The 22,861-nt window shown below is 43.7% G+C and overlaps 1 protein-coding gene across 8 annotated transcripts in view; it reads left to right on the forward strand.

Annotated features, from left to right (window-relative positions):
- Positions 1 to 22,861, forward strand: part of DCLRE1A (DNA cross-link repair 1A) — a 36,956-nt gene that overhangs the window by 12,532 nt on the left and 1,563 nt on the right. For 2 of the 8 annotated variants that reach the window (XM_059730141.1, XM_014594654.3), the window contains exons 9-10: positions 5,829 to 5,970; positions 6,601 to 7,700. In XM_059730141.1, coding sequence (XP_059586124.1) covers positions 5,829 to 5,970; positions 6,601 to 6,767 — 309 coding nt within the window. In that variant the 3' untranslated portion in view covers positions 6,768 to 7,700. Of the gene's footprint in view, positions 1 to 2,408; positions 2,637 to 3,372; positions 3,523 to 5,828; positions 5,971 to 6,600; positions 7,701 to 7,725; positions 9,957 to 22,861 lie in introns of those variants that run through there. The other 6 variants (XR_002089833.2, XR_002089835.2, XM_019485951.2 and 3 more) reach the window with 6 other exon arrangements.

A 22,861-nucleotide genomic window follows, 5' to 3' on the forward strand; every position in this document is an offset into this window, starting at 1 on the left:
TTGACGCTAATGCAGAGTGCGTGCAGGATAGATAAGATGAGATGAGACTTGTTCAAAGGCTTGCTGTTAGTAGTGAGCTTTTTTGAAGTAGATTTAATGTAATGATTACAGGATCTGCCCTACTAACAATTAATATACCATGACACACTGTCCCTGTTTTCTGTTTTTTGTTTTTTTTGTGGGTTTTTTGCTAATTTGCATTATGTAAAAGAAGAGTGGAAGAGTTTTCAGTCTGAGACTTCTCTAGAATGGGCGCTTTCACCTACAATCTAGCCTTTAAAAAAACAAACAAACAAAAAAAGCAGTATTTAAAAGTAGTAAAAGTCCTTGAATCCCAGGGCTAACTTTAAACTTTAAACTGGCTGGGTTGGTTTAGTCAGGGATGATCCTGCCTTGAGCGGGATCTTGTGAGGTCCCTTCTAGCCCTACTTTACTGTGATCTTCTGCTCCTTTGATTTATTGGGAAAGTTTGTTAAAATGTTATCTATAATTTTAACAACATACTGTTTTTTCTAAAAATTCTTTGCAGGACACATGCACGCATTCTTCTTTCATCTCAATATATCTCCAGGAAGTGACCATTTTTTTTTTCCCACCCTCCCCCTAATATTCCATAGAATTTTACCTTTCCTTTTATTCTGATCTGAGAACAATTCCCAAAGAAAGGAGGTGGAGCCATGTGGTGTTGTGATTTGTTTTTGTCTGCTTAATTCCTGATTTTAGTTTTGTTTGGACTCTTCCTCTCCACATTGATTTCTAGGAGCAATATCAAAACAGGATATTTCTTTCCCATTTGGGACAAATTACTTTATGCAGTTTAGCACTTTACATATGGTCCATGGACACTATATTAATTCAGCAGATAACTTTACTAATGTCTCAGACGGCCTGAGCCGACTCGAGGTGATTGAGAAATTACTCGTTCACTGGGCGGGCTGGTGAATAGAGAGGCAGACAAAACTTACTGGTTGCAAAAACTTTACTTACGCCGCTTGTAGCCGCGACGCAGATGGTCTGGTCGTTTGAACAACTATGTGAGTTGCTCCAGCTGACAGGGCTCAGGCCAGCTCATCCATCCACAAATCAAGCCGGTGGGGAAAGGGATACGTCGAGGATTGCGCTTGGCGACGGGGAGAAGAATCGATAGGTGATCAGTCTATCGATCAGCTCAGCCGCAAGTCAGATATCTTTAGCGCTCTGCAGCATGCTCAAAGTTCTCCAACTTGGGCGGAAGTCGCACGAAATTTTAAACGGCTAGCAAGCCAATTACTAGCCGCCACGTAGGAATAATTTAAAACTGGCCAATAGCGGGACACAAATTTGCATTCGAATGGCGGGAACTCTCTTGCACCGGGGTTTTTCTGTTGCAACAAAACCCTTTGCTGTGCAAGAGGCTCTCATGTGGCGGGAAAATTCCATCGTGCCAAGGCACCAAAATAACTGGGTCGTGACAACTAAAAGTCCATAAGCAGTTGGTCAAGGGAGTGATTCTCAAACTTTTTAGATTCTAAGCAGTCCTTGGAAAATGCCAGCTCTTAGTTTTCACTGCATTTTGACTGCAGAAAAAATAAGAAAACATTTGTGCTTTTGCAAAAGCTTAGAAAGACCACAGCAGGTCAGAATGCTTTTTATGCTTTGGATTACTATTTGAAATCTCTGATATAATTTATGAATCATGTTTGCACACACAACAGTGCTAATCTTGCGTGACACCCTTTAAAGGGTCCTCGGACCCTGCATGGTACCCTGGACTGGAATCACCGAGTTATGGATATATACCACAGAAATCTCTCTCCTTCTCCCTCAAGTAGTGATCAGAGTTTAAAGATATTTTTTGGGTCAACATTTACAACCTAGAAAAGTAGTTTTCAACTTGTGGTCTACGGTCACCTGAGGGTCTGCATTTGAAATTTCCATTTGAAATTTTCAAGGGGTTCGCAGATGAAAAAAGGTAAAACTACTGGCCTAGAATTAAATACTAATACTCTACTCCAGGGGTGGCCAACCAACATAGGTGCTACAAATAACATGGGCAGCCTCTTTGTGGCATGCAGCAGACTGGGAAGGGGACAATCAGTACAGTGGCTGATTGTAAGACAGGGAGCAGAAAGCAGATCAGGCGTGGGATGGGAATGAAAGTGGCACTTGGTGCTAATTTGTGGCATGCCTACCAAAGAGTGTGGCCCCCACTGCTCTACTCTAAGGTTTAACAGCAACAAGGTTCAAACCCAAGTAGCAGGTTGCCACCATTAGGTGGTTCAATGACAGGACCAGGACTTGGAGATATACTTAAGGGGCAGCAGAGCTGCAGAAATCTGTTGTCGTATGTACCTTTTTCTTGGTCTCCAGACTCAGATTTAGCTAAGCCCTATGCTGTGCAAATGGACTCCATCTCTCTCCATATACAGATCACCTATCATGCAGCAGATCTGCACCAGTGACCACTGCAGCTGTGGAGCTAAATATATCACTTTTCATCTTCAAGGCACTTTACATTGAATAACTTTAATTCTCACAATATCCTCTAGCTACACTGGGAAGAGTGAGTCACACTACATCTGAAGAAACAAATCCAAGCCTGGAAAGCAAGTATTCTCTCTCTGCTTTGTAAGATAACATCCCTGCTTGTTATCCAGGTCAGAGACCACAACTCAGATGGAAATTCTCCATTGGCAATTACAGTTTGGGCTGTTTTAGGCATGGGACTTCATGAGTGGTCAAATATTAGCTGGTAATTTTGCAATGTTTTTGAGAGACCTTTCTTGAGGAAATGATACAGTGTACTGGGGGAAAAAACTCCTTCAAGCACCATACTGGGATGGAGGCAGAATGAAGGGCTATAGACTTAGGTTTTGCATGTCTTTATTGCATATCCTTTGTGCAAAGTTCTGTTTTGCAAGTACAGGGAAAATAAGACATGAATTGCTGCAGGAAGGCAAATGGATTTGATATGGGAAATGCAAAGGCAAAGAAGTGGTGATTCAAAGAGATGGGCTTTTTCAATGAAATGTTTAGTTTGACTACAGGAAAATCCTGGGTTTGCCTAATGTATTGAAAAATACTTGCTCTTGAATAAGCAAGCTGAATGTAAGTACTGTCAGGGCTGATGGTAAATTAACTAATAGTGTTTGAACCTTCTCATACCCTGTGGAATCCATTTAAATGCACTGCTGACTTCAGCAGCCCAGCAGATAACAGGCTGTCATGGTGATTGAAGGAAGTTGATTGCGGAATGAATTATATTTTTGATTTCGAGAGGATAGACATATTGGTGCAATATTGATTAAAAGACTAAAAAGAGGAGCTGTAATAAGGTGTTTTTTTAATGATGCTATTTATGAATAAGCTCTGAAATAAGCCACTTTCTTGCAGGAAGAAGTCTGTCTCTGCTAAAAGTAGTATAAAAATATTCCCCTGGCATCCCATGAACATCTTTTTATAGCAGTTTAAATTGAGAGAGATTTTTGCCATCTAAATTCATAGTAAAAGAAGTCCAAAAAAACAAGACTCTTCAGGGCAAAGGTATTACCTTCGTATATGTGCTGTGCATGTTGCTGCTGTCACGTACAAGCATTAGGATAAGATTTTCAAAAGCACACCAGCAGCTTAGGCCCAAAAGTAACCTTCATTGGGGCTAAAAATCTCCCTCCCCTCTTAAATATTATCACCATGTACCTGATTAATAAGCTTAGAATGAAATGTGCAAACTGGTTCTAATTTCTGCTGTAACTTTTCTTACTGGAACTTCACATTCTGTATTTATATTTTAATAGGGCAAGCATGGTGTGTATTATCTTGTGAAGCATTGCAGTAAACAATGTCGTCCCTTTTAAAAATGAAAAATGATGGGGAAATATGGTCCTAGGATTGTATTTGCTAAATGAAACTAAGCCTCTTACATTGCACCAAGTATGTGGAACCTTTGAAGAATAGCTTTAGTGCCCACGGCTGAATAAACAATGCGTGTGGGATGGAGGCGGGGGTGGGTTTTTTTTTAAATTTTGGTTCTTTTCAAATATGCCATTCTTGGCAGTTCTGTTACTGTCAAGTTTTGTCTTGGAGTATGGTAAATGCTGGTAAATGTGGCAGCATCACAAGCAGCTTCTTACTTCCGTGGTCACAAACTCTCTTCAGCATCTGCCAGGTTGGTTAGCACTCCTTAGCAATTCATCTCTTTCATTTTAAGTAGTCTTTTTTCATCTTGTGCTTTATTCTTGCTTCTGGCTTAGTGTCTGCTCTGAAATCTAAAATCCTGTGGTCAAGTATATAATGTACATGTAATATATCGACAGGATACCTTTAAAACTGTTTTCTTAGTTTGGGTTTTAAATAATACTTATCTAAATCCCAAAGTAGGATTGCAATTTCATTCCCTTTTCCCCACAGAAATGAAAGTTGTCCCTGCCAAACTGAACCTTTTTTCAGGTTAGATTTTTAGGAGTAGGAATGAGGAGATAAGGGACTTCATTTCCTCACTTCAAGTTCAGTTTGGATTTTGAAAAGCTAAGCGTAGTCTTGTGATCACACAGCCTAAACACAGTCATTCAAAAAAACCAAGCCTGAATTGATTCAATTTTTGCAGGTTACTCTAAACTGTAGATTGAACCAGTAAGCAAGTGAATAGACATTAACTTTTGATTCCGGAAATGGAGGCACATGCCTGCAGTGGCTCAGGACACTAGAGCCCTCCCTTTCCTTCTGCAGGGAAGCTGGGGGGGGGGAAGGGGGTTCAGCCTCAGCCTCGGCCTTAGCCACTAGCAAGACAGGTGGATGGCGGGGCTGTGCCGGCCAGTCGGCTCTGGCCGTGCCTCTGCTTCTGCCGCTGTAGCAGCAAGGGTAGGGGGGTTATCCTGAGGGGCTGCTCCGTCCTGGCCAGGCAGAGCCAGCTACGGTCCCCAGGGGAAAGGGAGGGAGGGAGAAATAAACCCCCTCCCTGCTTGCTTAGCCTTAGGGGGCTGTGCAGGGCTGGTATCTGGCCATGCCCCTGCCCCTGCTCTAGCTAGAGAGCCGAGGGGCAGGACCAGCCCTGCTGTCTGGAGGAGACGGCACAGCCCAGCCCTGGGCTGAAAAGCATGCTGGGATGCTGGGGGACTGGTTTAATCTAAATTAGGAAGGGGTCTGGGACAGAAGTTCCATAAACCAGTTAAGTCTGATCTACAAACAATCAGGTTTATCTTAAATCAGTTTCGGGCATTTTGAAACTGGTTTATGTGCACTGAACTTCTGTTACAGGTTTAAAACAATTTCTGATCACTTAAACCAGTGTATCTGTAACTTCTGTACCTAGCCACAAGGCCCAAGCTCTACCCAGCTCAAGTACTGACTTCCTTTGCTACTTCAGATTGACCACTTAATTTCCTCTGGTTCAGTGTTCTCATCTGTAATAAAGAGTTAATATTTTTTTTTTTTTGCATTTGAAAAGCATGCGAGATTCTAGGATCTCACCAAGTGAAAAGTATTGACCGTTACTGGCATACCCCTTAAAATTTAGGATGTTCTTGAATTTAAGATGCACCCAAATATTTTGGCTGAATTGAAGAAACAAATAAAGACGCATCTATAATGCTTATAAGAGCTTATTCAAACTTACGTTTTGGACCCAGACCACTTTTTGAAGAAATGTTTTGTTTTAAAAGTTGTCGTCCCTTCTATTCAAAGGACAGCCTGTATTTTGAAAGAAAAAGAAAGTAGATCTTTTAGATTACAAGTGTGTAAAATTTCGTAATTTCAGGTCTCTCCATCACCAAACCCAAACTTTTTTTAGGTTTGAATCATTGTGGTGGTGGTCCTTTTAATAAAGTTCTTCCTATGCTTTCTTCTGTTTACAGGGCTTGCAAAATCATTTGGACAAGTTCTCTGAGAATTTTGACCAAATTTTGGCTTTCAAACCTACTGGATGGACTTATTCGGATTCCTGCCACTCGCTTGTAGAGATCAGACCTCAGATAAGGGGAAGGATCACGATATATGGTACAAATAATATAAATGGTTCAATAATTTAATTCTAGTGGATTGTTTTTTGGACATTTCATTCCAGCATCTCTTACTACTCATCATAACCAGTAATTGTTATCACCCATCGGAGAAGCTGAGCAGATAAATCTGGCCAACAATCCACCAGTCATCAATTCTAAAACACTGTAAATACAGATTTTAGGTAGTTTCCTTCTTATAACCTTGTTTCAATAAAACAGCTGACTTTAAAAGCTTGGTCCCATTGAAGTCAATGGAAGCAGCCTGGGCTTCAGTAAAGCCAAGATTCCACTCCTTGTAAAACCATGAGATGCCCTGCATCTGCTGGAAAGCTTCCATTGGTTCCAACCTACTTCCTACCAGTTCTTACTGGTGCAGTTTCTGAAATAAATCTGTAAATGAAATTTAATTTCCCAGAAAATCTCTCCTCTCACCACTTAACGAGCTACGTAGTTTCACTTGGCTTGCACTGATGACAGACATTGTAGGTAATTCTTACAATAATGAAGCCTGAACTTGTTCCTTAGTGTAAACTTTAATTTAAAATTATTTTTGGCTTCAGAATCTTTAATAAGATTTCAGGTTAAGCAGACTGACTGAAGTACCTCTGCAATTGTTTTGTTTCAGGGATTCCTTACAGCGAGCACAGCAGCTACGTAGAAATGAAACGATTTGTCCAGTGGCTGAAACCACAGAAAATCATCCCCACTGTAAATATTGGTGACTGGAGAGCCAGAAATTCAATGCAGAAGCATTTTAAAGACTGGATGACTGAGGCTGCTGGATGTAAGTAGAAAGAAGAAAGAATGTGCGTTTCACAGGGGACATGCTTGGAAAGAGATTGAACTTTCCAGGAATTCCATCTAACCGTCTTTTTCCCCTAAGCTTGGTTAAAGCAGAAACAAGCTGCCATTCCTCCCATAAAGGCAGCAGCAAGATAAAGGTGCCTAGTTCTCTTAGGTAACTGTTAGTTTATTTTTTGTAGCTTACATTTCAAACAATGTCAAATATATGCTTCAGGTTATTTGGAAAAATACTTCAGAAAACTGCTTAAGCAGGTGCCTAAATTCAACACCTGAGTATTTGAGTTGGCTTCACTAGAATTATTCAGATGCTTAGCTATGCTCTAATCCTTTGCTGCGTGGTGACCTAGGTCTTACCCCTTTCCTCTGCCCTGTACATGAATGTGGTCATTCTAAGAAATGGCAGAAAAAGAAGTGAACCATGATTATTCTCATGGGTTTGTGTTTTTTTGATTGAAGCTATCTGCCTCCTATTGATCTAATGTATAACAGATGTGTGGCACTGGCCTATAAAATGTAGAACAAATGGTACAGGAGAAAATTTGAACAGAAGTGAGATTTCCAGATCTTTTAAATGAATTAATTTTCTGTAATTTCTGTTTCAAGATGAAGTATTTTTATAGGAAATGACAGTAATGGAAGAGAAGATGATACTAAGTTTAGGAGAACTAGGTTTACATAAACTCAGGGTGCAAAGCAACTTGTTTAATTAGGCAAAACTGAGTGTTGTAACACTAAGGATTTCACGTGTGTACATACCAAATTTACATCATGAATAGAGGATTGGTTTGTAGTACTACAGCAGAGTATAAATGGGTATTTTGGAGAATATCTCATTTTAAAAAAAGAGAGTCTTACCTTTCTATCTTTTATATTGCATACAAGAAAATTTTTTAATTATTTTAAATAAAGAACAGAAATTAAGCCTGTTGTATTTTATTTTTTACAGTAGGATGAAGTAGATACGACTATATGTTGCAAGAGTAATCCAGCAAACTGCCTTGCACGTGGAATGCTTCTTGAAGCTATTGTGTGTTACTTGTGTACTGGGCACGTAGGATTACCTACTTGCCACAGTCATGCAAATGTTTCAGCTCATGCATTAAGCAGGGGAACAGTTCATTTTGAAGTCAAAGAAACTTATCCACCACTTAAAGTTACTTTAACATTTGCATGTTCAGTTCCTAAGTCTAATAACAGTGGTTCTCAACCTTCTTAGACTCAAAGCACCACTCATTTATGCTTGAAGCACCCCTTGTTAGACTTGTTAGACTGCCCCTGTGTGCACTGCTCCACTTATTTTTTGCGCAGGGTGTGTTTTTGTGGGGGAGGAGGGAGGGGGCACCACAGATGTACCTGCAGTGCCACATACTGCACAGCTGTGCTCATCTGAATGCGGCCTCTGGGTTCACGTCTACACACCTAACAGTGCTAACATTACATAGTGTCCTATAGCACCCTTGATTTTAAGGCACTCCAGAGTGCCATAGCAGATCAGAATCACTGATCTAATAGAAGCTGGTCTTTTTATTTCCCCAAAGCAGGAGGTCAAGTGCAAATAGTGGTTATAGTGATGTAAGTTTTTTTCAGTAGTGCTCTTTTACTGAGTCCTGTGTAGTGTTAGAAAAATTGACAGCTTGCAACTACATACTTCAGTTTAATATTAGACTTAAATGTGTAAACAAAGTTTTGTTCTGGGATTTGAGTCCAGGCTTCAAGAAGATATAAAAATTAAAGAGTGCATTAAGAGTCCACAGTCCACAAAAAGAGTGGATAATCTGAAGCCTCTTTAACACTATTTTACTGAAGGAAGCATTTCTATAAGCTATGCAAATATAACTGGACGCTTACTATTATCAGTGAGATAAGTGATTCGGAAATAGTTTTACTGTATTTGCATTTCTACCTTCTTGAAAAAAAATAATATCCCCCTGTATAAATCAACTACACGTTTTTCAATGATAAGCAATTTCATTTATACTTGCATTGAAATGTCAAGTAACAAGTAATTTCATCTTTATTAAGCAGTTCAACAATCTGAAGTTTTTGCTTTAACTAGTGCCAAAAATGCATGATTGATATCAATATGTTATGAGAATTTCCTTCATCATACAAGCTATTTAATATGGCAGATCCCAAAATCTACATTTGGGGTCAGTCATTGGATCATGACAAGCTGGATTCGGCACTGGGGCAGGGGGTGCAAAAAAGGTTGCTTTTATGTTCCATCCCAATGCTGGGGAAAATGCAATTAAAGCCGCTCTGTAGCCTAATTTGTATTGGCTGGAAACTACTCTTGATCATTTGTTCCACTATTCCAGAATCCCCATCGTGCACTTGTTCTCTCGCTGTGCCCCCTCCTCTCTCAGAACCTAAGCAAGGTGTAGTGCAAATCTGCAACTGAACTGACACGTTGACTTGGGACCTTGCTTGGATAGAGTGCACCCTTAGCTAGTTTGCAGATGACACCAAGCTGTGGGGGGCAGTACATATGCTGGAGAGTGTCATGACCCAAAGGTCTGATTTTTTTTTTTTTTTTTTTTTTTGTGTGCGCGCGCTTCGGCACTCGAATTATCCCTGTGGGTTTACAGCTTCATTGCACGGAGGAGTTCTGCTGCGCAGAGAACCCGCGTGCAAAGGAGTGTTCCCGCCACTTTGCAGCGATCTTTGCAGGGTGCATTTCCCTTTGCAACACAGAAATGCACGGTGCAAAGATTTCCCGCTCGTCGTATGAAAATTCATGCCCCGCAATTGGCTAGTGCTAAATTATTCACACGTGGCGGCTAGCGATTGGCCTGCTAGCCGTATAAGAGGCTTGAGCAGTTTCCGCCCAAGCTGAAGAGGACTCCGCATCCATCTCGTGGGTGTGCGTGGCAGGGTAATAGAAACCCTGTGTGTCGCTCAGAGGAGTTTGGCAGCCTGATCCACCGCCCACCTCTTCCCGTCTTTGAACGGAGCCTACTATAAGACGTACCGACGAGTTTAATGCGCGCTTGTCCTGGACATCCGGAGTTTGTCTGCGTGGAGCCTAGCAAGCTCCACGTGATTGTTCGTGTTCTGTCTGTGTGGAGCATTGCAACCTCCACGTGTGTTCGTGTTTTCTGTTGTAACCGCAACTCAAGCAAGTTCTCAGCCTACACCACGACCATCTCAGTGTAAGTAAAACAATCTTAAAATCAACTGTTACGTGTCTGTGCCTAATTTGAGCTCGGCGACCTCCCTCTCTGATCCGGCCTGCCCGGGCTGCTGGCCACAGCCCGCGTGCAGAGCGATGAAAAGGGCCCGGGGTCAGACCCGGCCTGCACAGAGGGTAGGGCTAGGATTCAGAGCTAGACAAATTGGAGGATTGGGCCAAAAGAAAACTCACGAGGCTTAATAAAGAGAAGTGAAAAGTCCTGCACTTAGGATGGAACAACCCCATGCCCCAGTACAGGCTGGGGACTGACTGGCTAAGCTGCAGCTCTGCAGAAAAAGACCTGGAGGTTACAGTGGACAATAAGCTGACTTATGAGTCAACAGTGCACCCTTGTTGCCTAGAAAGTTAACAGCATCCTGGGCTTCATTATTAGAAGTGTTGCCAGCAGACTGTGGGAAGTGATTATTCCCCTCTATTCTGCACCAGTGAGGCCATATCTGGAGTATTGTGATTGGTTTTGGCCCCCCACTACAGAAAGGATGGGGTCAGATTAGAGAAGAGTCCAGTGGAGGGCAACAAAAATGGTATGGGGACCAGGACATATGACTTACGAGGAGAGGCTTGGGGACCTGGGCTTATTTAGTCTGGAGAGGGGAAGATGGAGGGGATTTAATAGCAGCCTCCAACCCCCTGCAGGGTGGTTTGACAGAGGACAATGGGCTCAAGTTGCAGCAAGGAAAGTTTAGGTTAGATATTAGGAAAAGCTTTCTCAGGAAAACTCACAGCTGCATTGTCCTGTTCTCATATCCCTACAACATCCACATGCATAAACACCACACACTTAGTAAGCTTGCAGCCTTCCATGGTAGTTGCTTATCACTTATTCTGTTTAATAATGAACCACATTAAACTTACTTTAACATTTACTTTAAAGTTTTCAGTATAAATAATCTGTTTGCAACAGGTGTTGCCTTTTTCCAGCTCTTTAGGGTACAGCACACAATCAGAATTGTCTTCTGTTTGGGTTTTGAATGGTTTTTATTGCCCAGAATAAAGGATTTAAAAAAGGAACAGTCCTTGAAACAAACAGAAAAGCTGATATATCTTGGAAAACATGCGTTGACATTGGCAAGAGCTGGTCTGACCCACTTGTAGCTTTTCAGCCAGTTAATTCTGTCCAGATTTGGAGCAGATGCTGATAGTCGCTCTTCAATCTACAAAGCAGAAGTGGGATGGTTTTTGTACTGGATTCCTTTCTCATCAGTATGTATTGGTCTGTTTTCATTTCCGTACTGTCCTGTTAGGTATTTGCACAGCAGCCCTCTAGCTGCTTCCGTTCTTCTGTATTTCTGCTTTATATTTCCACCCGTGCCAACCTTTCTCGTGTATGTTCCTCAACTCTTCAACATTTCATCCACCTTCACATTTCTCCCACTCTCTTGGCTGCTGCCTCCTGGAAAAAATGGCTGTTGTGAAGCCAGACTAATCTTTTCATTCAATTCATTGTAAAGAAAGAAGATTAATAACGGGAAGTGGCTGCTTAGATTACCAAGCAGAACATATAAGCAGCAGTGGAAAACCATTTAAGCAAGAATTTTGTGGAAAGATTTGTAATGGGGCCCATTTCCTTTTCTAGATTGTTCTCATGCAAGGTTTCCTAATCACGGCAGATTAAATCTTATGAAGAGCAGAAATGTGTGATGCACCTGATTTTTGTTCCAAATTCTTGTTGCTACCATGCATCAAACTACGCTTTAGGCAAAGGGCACCTTGTGAAGACTGATTTTTGTCTGCAGTGGAACAAGCAGCAGGAACGCAAACCTCTTTCTTGCTCACAAAGCAAGCCATGGAATGAAATGGTTGAGGACTTTAGGATCAAAATGAAGTAATGTAATGGGAAGGATTGCACCCTGTACTCAGTAGTTGGGAAGTTCTGCTAAGACCTCTCAGAAGACGACCTGGGTAAAACTAACTGGAACTTAGGAGCATGAAGGAACACAACTGTTGTGGAAACAGGACTGTGAGGGTTTATCACTGAAGTTAGCAGCCAGGACAGGTTATTGGATGTTATCAGGGAGAATATTAAGTTTCTGCTAAGCAAAGTGGTCCTGCTCTAGGATACTCCTCCAGCCTTGGATACTCCTCTGCCTTGATGACAGTCAAGGCAGAGACGGAACAACCAAAGAGGGGATCATAACCCATTCTCTGTAAGCTCGTGCGAAGTGGCTAGTATTTGCTTTGGATTCGCACAGTTCAGGGGACGGTGAATTGATTTGGTGATTCGAATCACTGTCCCAAATCGATTCAGCTGCAGCCGAATCTCTGAATCACACAGGCCCCATCCCCCACCTGTTCTCGATGGCTGCCCTGCCTGCCCCAGCTCCTGGCTCTTTGGAAAAGAAAAAAGCCCGCACTCATCAGCTGCTGCCAGGCAGGAGAAAATCCCCACTGCCCCCCCACTACTCCGTGCCACGGCGGGGGCTCTACCACAAGTCCACCAACCCCTGCCTGCTGTCCTAGCCCCCCCCCCCCCTCTCCTCCCATGGCTGCCCTGCCCTGCCCTGCCCACCACAGCTCTCAGCCCTTAAAAAAGAACAAAAAACCCTGGACTTCACTGGCTCCTGCCTGGCAGGGGGGCAATCCCCTCTGCCCCCTGCTGTATATGGGGCTCTTCCACAAGCCCACCAAAGCTTCAAGGCTGCTGCAGCCTGTGGCGGGTGGGGCGGGGCAGCCACGGGGGGTGGAGCTGAGACAGTGGGTAGGGGTTGGGGGGCTTGTGGCAGAGGGGGGGGACCCATGCAGTGTGGGGCAGTGGGGGACAGCGGGGATCGCCCCCCTGCCTGGCAGCACCCGGTGAGTTAGGGGCTTTTTTAAAAACAACCAGGAGCTGGGCTGGGTGGGGAAGCCATGGCAGGAGGCTGGGGGAGCAGGCAAGGGATGGGGCCTGGCAGGGGTCTCCCCATGGTCCCCTCCGCCTTCCCTCCCCCACCCCCTACTTACGAGCACGGAGTCCAGGTCCAGCTCCCTGCTGCAGCTAGCGGGGACTACCCGAATCACCGAAGTTCTGCGCATCTTTTCCAAATCAATTTGGAGAGCTTCAAATCGATTCGGACCTTTTAATTGGTCCCCTGATTCGATTTGGATTTGGAGATTCAGCCACCCAATTGGGCCGAAACTCCTCCAAATCAAATCAGCACCCGAAGCTTCGCACAGCCCTAATTCTTTGTACCTAAAATGATTTTTAAAGCTGACGGCCGCCTACGTAACATTGTATTAACCATCAGACTCACTGCTCTGATTGCATATCATCATAGGTGGATAAATGAGCTAAAACCAGCATTGTTTGGAAGGGATGGTGGGAAGGGAGACAGAATAATCCTATTCTGCCGAGTCAGACAAAGTCTTTATCGTTTGCTGTGATATGGGGAAACAGTGATATTTATGCACATCCATGCATGGTGATCCAGCAGTCATGAAACAGCATATCAGGAAGGGGCAATTTAAAAGTAATGCTAAATAGGAACAGTGACAATCTACCCTGGGCCGATTGAAGGGGTCTGCTCGGTACCACATACTTCTGCAAATATGGACACAAAATAGCAATCAGCAGTTTCACTCTTGTGCATCTGAATAGAAACCCCCTCAACCTGGAGGAAAACATGTCTTTTCCCTCATATCTGTCTTGCTCAACTGTCTGGATTTTAGATCAGCACTATATAGTTAAATAAGTAGTTAATATAGTATGACTTTTTAAGGATATTGCATAGATTGATAAATGTTTTTGAACACTTCAACTGTTTAAACTGTGTCTGAGGCTGGTTTTCAGCCAAAACTCTGTCTTTTGGATCTGAAGAATGTTTACTTGGGTTATATAAGAGATGTGTTACTATGGCAAACCAACGTGCAATTATGGTCTTGGCATATTTATTTTGTGTCTATTGAACAATTTTTAGCAGTGGTTTTCTGACAAAGAGCAGGTGAGTGATAAATCAGGAAGTATGAACAATTCAGCACAAAACGTTTTCAACTTAACTTCGCGTTCCCAGTGGTGCGGAAACAGCTGGATTTAATTTTAGAATCAAAACAAATAATGGATTCTTGTATTTGGGGGGGTTTATTTTACATTTCTAGGCTTTATGCTTGTTTACCATGGATGTAGAGTGATGCAATTTGGAACTGCTTGTGTTATGTTCACCCTTCCAACTGGGCAGTGTTCTTATAACCAATATTAGTGAGTGAGGGGAAAATGTGACAAGTGAATGAAATTAATTGAGATCACTTTCAATTTGTCATGTTAGGAATTAGAGTTCTTGTTCTGAAATTTTGTCAACTGGTCCCTATTAAGGGGTTTGCATCTGGAACGTTGACCTTTAGTTTTGAGCCCTAGAATGATAGAAACAAATTGGAAAGAGTTCGCAGAACAGTAAGAAGTTACTAAGGCACTGGAAAGGCTATTTAGAGTGGGGCATAACCTGAGATTAATGGGCTGAGTTAGGGGAAAAAAACCTAAATTTGAATACTAATTATTATAGTGCCCAGAGACCCATCTGAGATTAGGGCCCAGTTATGCATAACACAAAATAGGAGAGAGGCTCTGCCTTTAGTATTTGACTTTCATAAGCAAACAAGACAAGTACTTCCTTCTCTTTATCATCGCCATTTTATAGAAGGTAACGAAGGCAAAGAGATTGTCTCGCACAGTCAGCAACTGGACCCCTAATCTCTGGTCAGTCTGTAAATCGTAAGACCATCCTTTTTTCAAGAGGACAAGTCAACTATAAACGACATTGGAATGCAACGTGTTCTTGCAGTGCAGTGATGGAAGCCTTAATGATTGAATAATGTACAAGTACTTCTCTAAAGAAAGCCTGTTGTAGGGAACATGTCCTCTAATGGCAGAGGGAGGGCCAGATGGCCTAAAATGCCTTTTCCATTTCTACCTTCTGTGAGCCCATGAACCTTTACCCGCTGTTACACAATGGCACTTTGTTATCTGAGTTTCCGATGAGTACTTTGGCACCGAGGAGGCTTTTCCAGTCTGTCACATTAGCATGCACTGCAGTATCACAAAGCTGATAGTGACTTGTTTATGCCAGTTTCTAATAAGCACTTACATAAAACAAATAGTTAAAAAAAAAGTTTTTCCTTTTTAGCATTTGAATATAGCTTTCTTTCTTTCCCCCCTTTTTACATCTAGTACAGATGCTATGGATGCAAGAAAAAAATTGTACAAGGGATCTGCAACTGAGTATTTCTACATTGCAGACTGCAGCATAAAGGGGAGTTGGTCTGAGTACCTGAAGCAGCACAGAGTTTAGCAAGAGCTAATGTCCTGCTTTTGGTCCAGGCAGATTAGACTGTGCAGCTCTCTGTGCAAACACAATTAGACTGCATCTAAGTAGTATCTGAGCAACTTTAGAGCTACTTTGGGTATCTTTGGGTATCTTTATGCTACACTGCAGTCTACAATGTAGACCTAATCACATGGATTGCAGAGTGAATCAGTGGCAAATCCAGATACAGAATTAATTGAAGAAGGATTCATACTCGGAGGCTTTACTCATGCTGAACCAGAATCAAAGTCTACAGATAGGGATAAAAGTATGTTTGCAGCTGCTTTAAAAAGAAATGGAGAGTTACTGCTTGGAAATGTGTAACCCTGCAACTGTTACATCTAAAGAATTCTGTAAAGATGCTTGTAAAGATAAATGTGAGCTAAATCGCATCAACTTTGTTCTGGGTGTGGTTAAAGTTGGAGTGGTTTTGCTACCGTTGTATTGCTAAAGAATCACGCAGATGTAACAGTTTAATCATAACAGGTTCTTTTGATAGCAATACAATTATTACTCTGTCTGTACTGTACCTTAAGGCTACCTGTAGTGGTCCTGTGAGATGAGTACCTTTGACTAAGCAGCTGCTTTGGGAAAGTATTGATGGGTTGGAGGCAAAGGATTCCAGATCATCTGGTCTATAGATAACAGGAAATAAAAAAAAAACTCAGGCAGGCACTGGACTGGGAATAACCTGGCTGGAGCTACCTGCAGAGAGAAAATGCATGGCAGCAGAATGCAAGGCTTGAAAAGTAAAGGGCTGAAGAAAATGTAGAAAGACTTCCTTAATAAACCATCCAAGAAGCAATGATTCTTTGGGAGTTTCCTTATTCTAACATGAGGAAACGGAGGCAATGGGATTGTCTGATGCTAAAGTGGCCGTTGGGCTGAGTCCTCAAAGGCCCCCAAACATCATCTACTACCCATGATCTCAGCAGAAGGCTCTTGGAGCCATTTATTTAAAAGTAATTTGGTACCTGAAGATGTAAATAGGCACTCAGGAGATTTCCAAAGCATCCAGATGCCTCCCTAGCACTGAAATAACTGAGACTTTGTAGAGTATGTACAGCATGAGTGAAGGTGGTGGAAGCTAGCACTTAACCATCTGATTATACTCTTAAAAGCTTCCCGACATCTGCACCCAGATGGATAAAGCATAGCTGTGGTTCCGTGTCTGAGCTGTTTGTGCTGGGGATTTGCCATTCCCTCATAAGCCTGAGATGGGGAAGTTTTGTGCTGAGGGCGCAGAGCAGAGCTGGGGGAGTCTGGAGTGTGAGAGAGTTACTTAAAGGACTGAAATGAGGCTGCATTTGACAACCAGGTGCTGCACATACTGATTCCTGCCCCCACCTGTCCTTTCCAGCCACCCACCAGCTTGTCTGCATGGAGTGAAAGCAGTGATTTGGAGGATCTGTGTGGTGGGATGTAAGAACTTATTCATTCTCATTTTTAAATTGTTCTGTTCCTTTGTCAACTCCTAGCAGGAGCTTTTACATGTGCAGTTCTGACCAGCAGCACTGCAGACTGAATGCAGGGGTGGGGGCTCTAGTGCAATGTCTGGCATTAGCAGTAATTTGTGGGATCTTAGTGTTTGTCTATTGCATTAGGCTTAATTATCCGTAAAATAACAACATGCTTGGTTGCTCCTAAACTGTTGCTGACTTGCATGCGTTAGGAACCTGTCTTGGTTTTTGATCTGAAAAGATCCCAAAGCCATAAACATGCTTCTTTCATTCAATCCTTTCCACTCTGCAGGGAAGCAGGCTCACACTTGTTTTTTCTATAGCTAGAGAAGAATGGGCAGAATGTGACCCTCGTCTTTTCAACTGTAAAACACGTTGACTGAGAGGTGCAGTGAGAACGTGATTGAATATAATGATCACAATGTATTGTCTAACAGTTAGGGCAATGGACTGAGACGCAGAAGGCTAGTTTTAATTCCCAGCTTAGCTGCTGACCTGCTGAGTGACTGTGGGCATCAGTTCCTAGTCCATGCCTCAGTTTCCCTTTCTGTAAAATGATTTTAAGCTTCCTTGTAAAGCCCTGAGATTTACAGAAGAAAACCTCTCTGTAAGAACTATGTATTATTGTTGTCAATTTTTCTACCTAAGGCTTCATCGACTGCTAGATTTATAGCCTCACTTGCTCCCGGGAGGGTACACAGCTGAGGTAACCACTTTACTTGTCTAGAGACAGATAAACAATTGGTCATGTTTCATCCTGAAGCCTGTTTTTTAAGGCCACATATGAGCATCTGGGCATAGGGATCAATAGGAGAAAGTCAGATGAATATCTATCTTTTGTACTCCACTCAGACAACTCTTGATGAGGTACCCTGCCTAGAGAATCCATCTCGCTCTGGCTGTTAATACAATATTTGCCAACATTGTCATCCGCCCCTGTGGTGTCTGAAGAGGCAATGTCAATTGATAAGTCAATTCCCATCTGTTCTGCCTTCATTATGATGAGTATAGAACACAGCTAGAAACTATAGGGAGAAGTGTTTCAACGTTAAACATAGAAAAAAACTAGCTTATGCTCAGGATGAAAAAATATTCTATGATGCCATATTTTCAGGAAATTCTCCACCTTCTTCTCCCTCCCAGCTCTTTCCTCAAGCAATGGCCAACCAACAGCCAGACTTTCTGGCTTCTCCAAAGTCACAGATGGGTTTTCTCTAGACGTCCGTGTGGTTGTATCTACACGGCTAATCAGGGCCAAGCTTAAGGTCATCATCAAGCCCATATTTACTAGTTATCTACATTAAAAACTCCTATATTTGATATCTGGTGGATCAGGGTGTGAGGTCAACCTGCTGGCACTCGCGTCCTTGCCCTCCTCTCTATGGTGACTTTAGAACTTACCTGCGACCTGCAGGTATTGAGCACAGGAAGTCCACTGACAGCAATCTCACTTCCTCTTCTTTGCTTCCAGTCCTTCTGTGTCCTACTTTCTGTCTTTTCTGCCCCTAATTATTAAAGCCCAGTTTAGCTGAGATGCACCTGAGAGGACCTGTCTAACTGCGGTTACTACTCTTCAGCAACACCTATGGACCTGGAATACAGAGTGCATCTCTGACTACTATGGACCATGCTCACTGTAATGGCAACATAATCCTTGTAAAGCTTGCTTAATACCAAGGCAGAAATGATGAGAGAAAATAGGTGGATATTACAAAAGGACAGAGAGAGAGCATGGGATAACAGATCATTGATTGTCCACTGGATTTAATTATAGGCATTTTTATAACGCTGATCACCATACTACCTAAGCAACCAGAGAAAAAGCAGTGATATTGTCTACAGTAGTCTGGCAAAGGACTAGAGAATTATGTGGCACCCTCCTGTCACGTCCAATAACAAGAGGGATTAAAAAAAGTTTGGGGAGTGGAAATAGATGAAGCTCCCATTCAAAGGAGCAATGGATATTTGCTACCTTATTACCTTACATTGCCTCATTTCATTACCTTGGAATGAAACTTCAAGTAAATCCCCTATACACCTGCCTCTGCATTTCTGTCTTTGTGTTTTTTTTATCCAGTATATATTTATATTAAGCATTTTGACTTTACTTATATTAAGCATCAAGCCTTCTGTCAATCACCATGTACTAGGAGTGCTCTGTACAAAAACAAGCTGTCTTTAAAATGTACTACATCTGAACTTTAAGTACCAAAAGGAATCTGGAGTGAAAGTCACCTTCTTTGCAAAGACTGGTTCCCCAAGGCTTTTCAGTGGCACTTACTAATACTAGCCTTGTGCGGGCACTGACCTTGGTGCGTTAATGAGATCCGACAGAGGACACGTCTACGTGAGATGCTTTACTGCACAGTAGACTAACGGACTGCAAGGTAAAGCATCACCGTTTATGTGTGCAGACACTTACTGTGTAGTCAGTTAGTCTACTGCACAGTTAATTTGCTACCTGCGCTGTAGTTATTGCACGGTAGCACATGTGCAGCAGATTAGCTTCTGATCAGCCTTGCCACGAGGGGACCACCCTCAGGCTAGCCCTAGGGCCATAGGGCTTGAAGCAGCTCTTTGCCTGCTCCAGCCTTCCCCTTAAAATGCTGTGGTGATGCTGGTGGAGCTGTGCTATCTGCAACCAGCCTCTGGCCACTGGGTCCCACAGCAGTAGCCCAAGGCCAGCCACAGCAGCCTGCCTGGACCCTGGCATTGTCTTCTGGCCCAGCCCCACTGCCTGCCTGCCTGTCCCATGCCATGCCCTTGTGCTGGGCACTGCAGGCAGCTGCACCTGGACTCTCATGCACAGCCCCTGAGGGCCATCAAGGAGCCAGGCTGGCATCATCCCCAAAGGCACACACCTCCTCCCAGGGGCAGAACTGGTCCCAGGAGGAGACTGCAGATTTCATGGTCCTGTGAGATGAAGCCACAGTCCTGAGCCAATTTTCTTGGAGTGGGAGCTCCAATGCCCACGTTTATGAAGGTCTGTCGGGCTATGTGAAGGAGCACAGACACAGTCAGTGGGGTGCCAGTGCCACATAAAGGTCAAGGCCCTGCAGGCACAGTGGGTCAGCATCATCAACCATAGCCATGGATCGGGGGCTGCCCACAGGTCCATGTCCCTTATGCAGCAGCTGGATGACATCCTCGCACCCCAGGACCCTGGCCAGAGCCATGCCATGTATTCCAGCATGATTGGCTCGCCAGAGCCTCCACTGCAGCCACGATGAGGTGTCAGTGGGGGAGGCCCCCTTAGGGTGCCAGGAACCTGTCCTGCCATGGTCCCTGCCTCTGGCATCATTCAGCAGCCCGGGCCAGCGTCTGCCACACCAGCTCTGGGTACACAGCTATTGGTACTCTCAGAGCTGGTGTAATTAAAGTGCTGCTCTCCCTGCACCTCCGGGACGTATGTAAAAGTGCCTGGTGCGGTACTAGGAAAATACTCATTAGCCTGTCTTAACGCACATTAATGAAAGCACGGTTTTTAAGTGATGCTTAATGTGCATTATCTTATTTTAATGCACATTAGCTAAATGATGTTACACATGCTCTGGGGGTTGGGGAGGGGCACTTTAAAGCAATTCTGAAAGCGGCTATCAGAACCGCTTTAATTAAAGTGCTGCTCCGTCTTGTGTATCAGCATCTCCATGCTTAAAAATGGCAAACTTTAGTTCAAGTGCCAACACTGCCATTTTTAAATGTGGGGACACTGATACCCGAGATGCAAGAGGCGGCTCGATTAATTGAGTCTCCTCTGATTTGCTGGAATTCCAGATCATTGGAGCAGCCTTCCACACTCGTATATAGACTCCCACTATTTTTTTAGTAATGCTTTAATGCGAACTACAATAAGTAAATGCATATTAAAGCACGTGTAGATGCACGCAAAGAGACTTAAGATACATCTATAATTATTATAGTGACAACACAGCTTGCTTAAGCCAATGAAGATTTGAAAAGGTTGAGAATTGCTCTAGCAGAGAAATGTAACAACTAATCAATTTAGGTCCATTTCACCATTTACACAGCAACAGAATGGAGTGAACATCGACTTCCCATCCAAAATTAGCAGATATTAAGAGCATCTCATTTTCTGGTATGGTGCTTCTCACTTTTTTCAGCTACAACTTTCATCGACTTTCAGCAGCCGCAGATGAGCCAGCAGAACCACCCGCTCCTATACCTGAAGCAGAAAGGCATCCTGCAAGCACCCCTAGGAAGAAATGCAGGGTGGTTGTTGTGGGAGACTACCTCTTGCGGGCAACTCAGGGAGCAATCTGCCACCCTGACCCCTCAGTTCGTGAGGTCTGCTGTCTCCCAAGGGCCCATATCTGGGATGTAGCTGTGAGGATCCCAAAACTTATCTGGCCCTCTGACCACTACCCTATGCTCCTTATCCGTGTGGGCACAAATGACACGGCTCAGAGCAATCCCAGCCAGTGACTGACTACAGGACTTTAGGAGCAGGCCTCAACGAGTTGGGGGCACAGGTGGTTTTCTCCTCGATCCTTCCTGTTATGGGTCATGGGCATAGGAGGGTGAGAAGAATTCAGGAAGTAAACAGGAGACTGCAGTGCTGGTGCCGTCCAGGAGTCTTCAGCTTCTACGACCATGGCCCGCACTTCAGAGAGACAGCCAGCGAGTTATTGGGAAGGGACGGCCTCCACCTCACTCGCACGGGGAAGAAGCGCTTCTCAGCCAGAGCACCTGATCTGCTTGACTGGGTTTTAAACTAAGTTTGCCAGGGGAAGGGCAGATAGTCTCTGGTGCAAGCCCATCAAGCATCAGCTACCAAACCATCAGGCTGTACAAGGAAACAAACTCCTACCCTACCCCAGGGATGGGGCTCTTCCAGGAGCACAGGGAAACCTAGGGCCACCAATGGCAAGCTCACTTGCCTTTACACAAATGCCAGGAGCCTGGGCAGCAAACAGGAGGAGCTGGAGTAATGATTATGATCTCAGGGATAATGGAGACCTGGTGGGACTCCACCTATGACTAGACCACAGGTATAGATGGCTATACCCTGTACAGGAGAGATTGTGTTGCAAGACAGGGCCGGGATGTAGCTCTCTATGTGAAAGAGCAATACACTTCTCTACAGGTGGAGATTGGCAACCAAGGAGGGCGACTTGAGACCCTCTGGGTAAGAATAAGCGAGGAACGTAGAGCAGGGGATATAACGGTAGGAGTCTATTACAGACTTCCTAATCAAGAGCAAGAACTTGACCACGAGTTCTCCAGGGAACTGACTGAGGCTGCACGCTCTTGGTCCATGGTTGTCGTGGGCGACTTTAACTACCTGGATATCTCATGGGAAGAGCACTCAGCCAAATCCAATCAGTCGCAATACCTGCTCACAAGTACTGATGAGCTTTATTTGTCTCAAGAAGTCTATGGATCGGCTAGGGGCAAGGTACTGCTGGACCTGGTACTGGTCAAAGGGGATGATCTAGTCAGAGACCTGAGAATCGAGGGGAACCTGGGAGACAGTGACCATGAGTTGATCGCTTTCTATATTCACTGAAAAGCTGGCAAGTCAGGGAGCAATACGGAAGTCCTTGACTTCAGAAAGGCCGATTTCCACAAGCTTAGGAGGCTAGTTGTTCAGGCCCTGAGAAACCACAATCTGGCAGGGATGAATGTCTAAGAAAGCAGCATGATCCACCGCTTACTGAAGTCAACAGGGATTACACTATTGATTTTAACAGACTTTGGGTCCGGCTCTTCATAGTTTCATAGTATGAACTATAAACAAGTGGTGGTTTACACAGCATGGGAGGTGTCCATGACTGTTTAAAAAACACCCGCATCAAAGCCGATGGGAGTAATCACGGCATTTCAAGAATTAGATACAGAGATACAGCAGTGGTACACCCCCTTGAACTATGTGCTGAGGAATCCTATTGCAGGGACTGTTATTTATTTTTTTCTACATTTTTGCCTGTGAGTAGGAAGAAGTCAGTGCATAGGTATAATGGCCCAGGAGGAGATCAGAGACCATAATGTGATCCAGAGATTACCTCCTCCTCAGTACCAGCACAGTGCAGACACTGTGAGAGGTGGAGCCAAGGAACTGCCCATTTGCTGCTCCTGCCCATCTGCATAAGGCAGTAGTAATTGTCTCATGGGAGTTGCTCTTGCTCCCATAAACAC

This window comes from Alligator mississippiensis, chromosome 6 (genome assembly GCF_030867095.1).
Source record: "Alligator mississippiensis isolate rAllMis1 chromosome 6, rAllMis1, whole genome shotgun sequence".
Classification (NCBI taxonomy): Eukaryota; Metazoa; Chordata; order Crocodylia; family Alligatoridae; genus Alligator; species Alligator mississippiensis.